Genomic DNA, 6896 nt, shown 5'->3' on the forward strand with positions numbered 1-6896 from the left:
TGCCTCAGCACCGAAGTGCCGGCGATGCCCAGCGAGGTGCCGGCAGCGGCGTTCCCCTCGCAGCTCAGTCCCACCTACCTGAGCCTATGCGAGCCCGGGACATGGTGGGCGAATCGAGCTTGTGAGCCGGCACCGTCAGGTAGTTGTTCATCTGGAATGGGATGGCAGCATGAGGGACTGTCTCCATGGGAATGGCCGGGGTAAACGGGGAAGGGGAAGCAGGGAATTGACCCCAGGCCACAGGGATGAGCGAGAAGCAGCAGCGGGATGCAGAAGACGCGTGCGCGCGTCCTCTCAGCCGTGCCGCAAGGACTGGCTCGGAGCCTGGGGTGATCAAAGGACCCCCAAGGCTTGGGGTCATCCACTGTCACCTGAACCTCAGCCCCCTCCCCATGCAGGACACCGATGTCCTTCCCAGGCTGGGAAGCCCCCCTCGGCCCCCCGTCCTCCCCAGCCCACGGCAGCATCCCTGCTCCAGCGTCCCCTCGACACCTTCTGTTCCAGCTGCCGGGCCTTCTGCCTCCGCAGGAGCATCTGGTTCCAGGCTTCCTCGTAGGGGTCGGCCACAAGCGTGTGCCGGTTGTAGGATCGCAACTGGGAAGAGGCCCCAAGAAAAGGAGACGGGTTAAAAAAAAACCACACAGAAAGGCAAAGGAAGGTCACGGCACCATTTCCCTTGGAGATGGATGAAACAGCCACCAGTGGGCAGAGCACATCCAGGCTCATCCCTTGTGTGCTACCATGGGATGCCTGATCTTGACCCACCTTGGCCCAGCACGGGTTTAAACGCTGGGCTCAGCCACCAACGGAGCCAGCCTCCCCCTCAGCACTATCCCAGCACCATCCCAGGAGGAAAAGCCTCCTGGGGAAGGAAAGCCAGACCAGGAACACAAGGGGCAGCAGGGCAGGGACACCGGGGGTGAAGGGCCCAGCTGGCCCTGAGGGCTTCTGGTTGGAATTGGTCCTGGTCACCTCCAGGGAAGCAAAGGGGACACGCACGGTGCCAGGGGACAACTTACCCTCTGCCTGGTTTTCTGCAGGTTGTTGCGAAGGATCTTCCGGATCTCCTCCTCCTTGTCCTTGGACAGGGCTGGAAGGATGCGCTCCACGGGGAGGGTCTTGGGGTTGATGTTCCTGCGTGGACAGACAGGATTCAGAGTGACACTGTGACGGTCACAGCAGGACCGAACGGCTGCTGGCCCTGTGGCCACTAGCAGGGAGCGCTCAGCCTACGCCAGGGGCCCGTGGGAGGAACTCACTGGATGGAGACGGTGGAGACAGCGGAGGGGATCTTGCCTATGCCCCCACTCTCCACCAGCTCGATTGCCTGCTTCATCTCCATCTTGTGATAGAAAGCGATGAGCTGGGGCTCCTTGGACCGCTCCCCCGCAATCAGGCACTTCTTCACGTACTTCTTGTTGAAGCGATTCAGCCTTCCCGAGGACGTGGGGAAAGGAGCAGCGATATATCAGACCTCCCACTGCCCCGGAACCCACTCCCAGCTCCCCGTCCCTGGCCCAGGCCAGCAGAAGATGGTTCAGTTCCCACTAGAGCAGGTCAGGCCAGACCTTCCCTGACTCCCTCCCGAGCCAGGCAGCCTCCGAAACACCCACCACCCACAACGGATGGTCCTGAGCTCCGGCAGGGACCAGCCCTCGGCAGCTCCCACACTGCTGTGGGCAGGCCGTGGGTGGCGTGGTGAAGGGGTGCAGTCCCGCAGCCCCACTCGCACCCGACCCAGGGCCGTAATTCATCGAGGGGAGTGTGTGCGTGGATATTACAGCCCCGGGGGAAAAAATCTAGCACAGGGCTGGAGAACCTGCCAGGTGGCGATTCAAACCCTTCCCCGTGTCCCCCACAGGTCCCCTGAGTCACCAAACCTTCACACTCACTTGTCCTTCCAGTGGTGATGCCCATAGTGACCACAGATATCCTCGATCCCCGTCAGAAGGTGATCCAAGAACTGGAAGAGAAGGTCCAAGGCGTAGGCAGCTCGCAGGGCTGTTGCCCACCCTCTCCCCACCCCGACACCCACGCTGACACAGGGGTGAGGGCACTCGGGGGGGGTGTGTGTGCAAAATCAGGGCTGTGGGTCCAGGATGGCCTCAGGAGGGCAGCACGGTCCTACGCAACCGGGCTGCTGCTCTACCGGGTACAGGGGAGGTCTGGGTGGAGCGGGCACTGGACCACACAGATTGGGGAGAGCCCTCGCTCCGTCCCCCCTTACCTTGGGCACTGATTTAAGGGCAGCTCCCGCTCTGTAAACCCGCCTGGTTACAGCGGTGGAGGTGGCAGAAGCAGAGAGAGAAGAGGGCTAAGGCGGAGAAAAGAAGCGTGCGGGAAGGGCCGGCCGAGCGCAGCGAGTTACCTGCGTGTGGATCTCTTCGTTGATGGAGCGTTTCGTCTCTTGCTTCTTCTTCACGGCCAGCAGGTCCACCAAGGGCCGGATGGTCATGCCCTAGGGAACAGGGAGGGTGGGTTAGACCTCTCCTCAAGGCCCACCGGTGGGAGCAGGATGGGTTCAGCACAGCCAAACCACAGGGCTCCGCACTGCCGGTGTCACTTGGAAGCCTCAAGAGCTTTTGGAGAAGGGACAGTGACAGCATCAGGGACGGAGGCTGGGGACGTGCTCCTCACTCTCCACACACACACACGAGGCTCACGGAATAACCCCCTTTCCCTCTGAAACCGCACTGTGACCACCCGCATGCCACCAACCTGCACGAAGACTGTGAAGAAGATGACGGTGATGATGGCTGTGAGGAACATGTCCCTCATGCCAAAATGCTTGTAGTCCAGGAGGTAACAGAGGGAGAAGGCGATGGCTCCCCGCAGGCCCCCGTAGGCGATGATGAACTGGTCCTTCGGCGTCAGCTTCACAATTCGGAACTTGTTGATGAACCAGGTGAGGACCAGGACGCCTGGGGGAGTGGGGCAGGACCTCATGTGAGCGGACAGTGAAGGATGCCCTCCAGCCCTGAAGAAGAGCCCCCCCGGAGCCCAGCTTGCAGCCCAGCACAGTGGGGCCATGGGTGCAGGTGGGTGCTGTCCTGCTCGCTCATCCCAACACCCCTCACCACCTTCAACCCCACGTCTAGCACAAACCTGGCCTTAACCCCATCTCCCCACAAAGCCAACCATCAGCAAGGCTGATGCCCACAGCCGAGCAGTACCAGTCAACTCCAGTTTCCCCAGCAAGGCACACTTGGGCCTCATGGCCCTGAGAGTTGCCCATCACCCAGGACCATCCCCAAGGACTTTGCCACCACCCTGACACCTCACCTAAAACTCTTGCGATGAGGCAGAAGAGCAGCGTGCTGATGACAAAGGTCCAGTTCCAGTAATGGTGGCCAGCCACGGTAGAGACACCCAGGAAGATGAAGATGAGGGTCTCACTCACGCTGCTCCACATCTTAAGGAAATACTTGATGGTGGTGTGGGACTTGTGGGAGATGTTGGCTTCCACATAAGGCCGCATGACCACGCCGGAGGCGATGAGCCTAGGGGCAAGGTTGGGGCAGTCAGCAGCCATGGGGACACAGGGACAACCCCAACTGCTGGCTCTGCAGCAGCGTTTTGTGCTCTTATACCAAACCTCAGAGCAGGACAGGGCTTGTGAGACACCAGCAATTATTCAAGGCCTCCAGAGAAGGCAACACGAGGTTTCTCCTTCCCCCTGGCAGGGCAGGAGCGAGCATTGGAACCAGGCAGCACAAGACCATGACGTCTTGAGGGCTCAGCAGGCCCTGCCTGCTACTGTGTGCCCAGGAGAACGGGCAATGGGCTGCCAGCGCCCCGGGATCTGTGGGACAACTCAAGAGAGTTACTTCCCTCATCTGCCTCCCTGCATATCCCAGGCCAAACACACCTCTGGCCCTCACTGGGCATGTACTGGCCATGCTGGGACAGCCAGAGGGCTGTGGTTACACCAGAGTAAATCCTCCAGATGGTCCTGGGGACAGGAGGGCTTCTCATTCCCACCCGTGCCCAACTCACGCCATGATGCCAGAGAGGTGGAAGAGCTCGGCAGAGAGATACGCCATGTAGCTGTAGAGGAAGACGAAGAGGGGCTCGATGACTCGGATGTGGGACGTGAAGCGGGACGTGAAGGCAGCGATCACCCCATAAATGACGCCCACGAAGACACCGCCCAGCGACACCACGAAGAAGCTGAGGAAGCCGAGGATGATATCGATAATGGTCACCTGCTCGAAGTTGGCAAATTCCTCAAAGAGGTGGTAGAGGACCTGGGAGGGAGAAGGGAGAGGGGGGTTCAAACTGCCCCAGTGGCAACAGCCTCACCTCGGAGGAGACCTGCTGGGGACCTTCCTCGGCAGAGCAGCAGCAAGGGGAGCCAGGCAGGTACCCAGCACCACACACCTGAGATGAGGTGGGCCGGTGCTTGGTGACCCTGAGCTGGGTCCTGGGCTTGACCAAGCCTCATGCCAAAAAAAGCTGGTCGGGCTTTGCTGTCTGAGAGACAGACCCGTAGAGACCCGCTCCCCATCCTCCGTGGCTCACAGGGACATGGTGCCATGGGAGATGTGTCTGGGACAGCTCTGCTCTCCTACACAGCCCCAACCGCTGTCCGAGGAGGGGCTTTGGTCAAGGTCTGAACCAGCCAGAGACTGTTCCTGCTTCCCAATGAGCAGGTCAGGACAGATCCAGGCTGGGGGACACCCGACAGCCACATGGAGAGAAAAGCCAACATCTGCCCTCCTCAGCCCAGAGAACAACCCAAACCCTTACACCGTTTTGTAGCCAAAAGGGCAACCTCGAAGAGGAGCCTTCTGCATCACCTTCTCCCATCCCCAGACGCATTTACTGGAGAGATTTGAAAGCAGAAGCTGACACAGCCGTGTCAGGATGGGAAACGGGCTTCAGGGCATCCTGCAGGGATGGCAGCGCTTGCAAGCAGAGAGAGGGCGAGGTGCCAGCTCCTGCCTGCCAGGGCCGGGTCCTGGGACGTTGGCAGGGACAGACGTGACAGCAGAAGGCAAAAGCATTCCCCAGGGATGGGAGCGGGGACACAGACCCCGCAGGGAGCCCCTCCGGCCAAAAGTGAAGCGCCTGGGAAAAGCCCTGTGGTGGGACAGTATGTTCCCCGTCAGCCTTTGCAGCCTGCTGAGCAGCCAGCTCCGAAGCGGACAGCTGGGATATGGGAGAAGAGCCAGGAAAAAACAGTGGGTTAGAAGTAAATTTAGAGGTCAGCTCTGCAGAGGAGGATGCCGCGCCAACAGGCCAAGCCAGCACCTGGACACAGACGTCCTTTGGAAATGGCACGGTCCCAGAGCGGGGTGGCCTGGCCCCCGAACTTCCCAAAGGTCCCTGCAAAGCTGAGGGGTGACCCAGGTGGGATGCCAGCCAGGCTGCAGCCCCCACAGCTCTCCCCTTGCCACGGCTGGCCGTGTCCTGTCCTCACACCTCCTCGGTGTGCTACAGCTGGGGGACAGCAAGGAAGACCACAGCAGGGACCGTGAGGAAGGAGACAGGAGGGAGCAGCAGCTACACGGCAGCGCTGCCTGACCCAGCACCAGCCCCCCCGCGCTCCTGCTCGCCTTCCCCGGGAGGACAGGCATGAGCACGGCAGTAGGCAGCCATTTCATAGAATCATAGAACAGTTTGGGTTGGAAGGGACCTTTAAAGGTCACCTAGTCCAACTCCCCTGCAAGGAGCAGGGACATCTTCAACCAGATCAGGTTGCTCAAAGCCCCGTTCAACCTGACCTTGAATGTTTCCAAGGTTGGGGCATCGACCACCACTCTGGGCAACCTGGGCCAGGGTTTCACCACCCTCATGGTAAAAAATTTCACTCAGGAGAGCAGATTCCCAGGAGACCAAGGCGCCGGGCACAGGCCTGCTCTTCACCGAGAGGTGGTAGCTGGCGATGTGCTCTCGGCCTCCCCAAACCACCAAGTAAAACGCTTCACCTTAACCCACCTCTGCGGTGTTTTAAGCCGCTGTATTTAGCTTTGCACCTGCAAAAGGTTAGGAGCGAGCAGAGCTGCCGCAGCTCAGCTGGCAGGAGGCAGCCGGCAACTTGCAATGGCCCACTCTACGGTTCTGCCCGCAGGGCTTGACTGACAGCTGCCCATCCTGGTGCCACCACCCAGAGACGCTCCACCGAAAAGAAGCCCATCCATGACCCATGAGGTCATCCCCCTCATTCACTTACAACCGTGACAGCGTCGTTCAGAAGGGACTCCCCGAAGACCAAGATGTGGAGCAGCTCGTTGATGTGGATCTCCTCAAAGACGGCCAACACGGCCACCGGGTCAACGGCCGAGATGATGCTGCCAAAGAGCAGGTTGGCCAGGAGGCCGATGTGGTTCAGGCCGGGGCCACCGAGCTGGCACACGGCGTACATCAGGCCACCCAAGAAGAAGGCGTTCCAGAGCGTCCCCACCACGGCGAAGATGAGGATGGTGCCCAGGTTCTCGGTGAATTGGCGCAAAGGGAGGAAATAACCGGCATCCAAAATGATGGGTGGAAGGAGGAAGAGGAAGAAGATGTCCGACTTGAGGATGGGGGGCTTTTCACCCACCCCTTTGATGAGCCCCCCAACCAAAAGGCCCACCACGATGAGCAGGCAGCTCTCGGGAACGATGTTGGACACCGAGGGGATCACGTGGAATCCTGGAGAGGAAGAGGACAGAGCAAGACACGTTGGCTATACGGCTGGAGGACGCTCTCTGCAGAAGGACACCCCCGCGGGAGTCGGGGACCAGTTCCCAGCCCTCCCTGCGCTCTTCAGGATCCTTTACTCTTTGTGTGCCTCAGTTTCCCCTTCTAACCTCCTTCTTCCCCACGCTCCCACGCTGTAAAATGGGAAGTGCAGCTTCACCAGGCCCACATGCCCTGGCACTGCTTGATCTCAGGCCAGAAAATAACAGCGA

The 6896-nt window shown here is 60.2% G+C and overlaps 1 protein-coding gene across 1 annotated transcript in view; it reads right to left on the bottom strand.

Moving 5' to 3' along the window:
• The window catches only part of SLC9A1 (solute carrier family 9, subfamily A (NHE1, cation proton antiporter 1), member 1), a gene marked incomplete at both ends in the record, with an annotated part of 7481 nt that extends 845 nt beyond the window's left edge, over positions 1-6636 (bottom strand). Inside the window, 10 exons of the mRNA XM_009583318.1 lie at positions 79-151; positions 493-594; positions 1020-1134; positions 1260-1433; positions 1893-1963; positions 2369-2458; positions 2719-2921; positions 3283-3500; positions 3997-4247; positions 6176-6636. Of these exons, the coding sequence (XP_009581613.1) occupies positions 79-151; positions 493-594; positions 1020-1134; positions 1260-1433; positions 1893-1963; positions 2369-2458; positions 2719-2921; positions 3283-3500; positions 3997-4247; positions 6176-6636 (1758 nt within the window). The remainder of the gene's footprint in view (positions 1-78; positions 152-492; positions 595-1019; positions 1135-1259; positions 1434-1892; positions 1964-2368; positions 2459-2718; positions 2922-3282; positions 3501-3996; positions 4248-6175) is intronic.
• Between the last annotated feature and the right edge of the window lie 260 nt (positions 6637-6896).

This window comes from Fulmarus glacialis, unplaced genomic scaffold (assembly GCF_000690835.1).
Source record: "Fulmarus glacialis isolate BGI_N327 unplaced genomic scaffold, ASM69083v1 scaffold22378, whole genome shotgun sequence".
Taxonomy (NCBI): Eukaryota; Metazoa; Chordata; class Aves; order Procellariiformes; family Procellariidae; genus Fulmarus; species Fulmarus glacialis.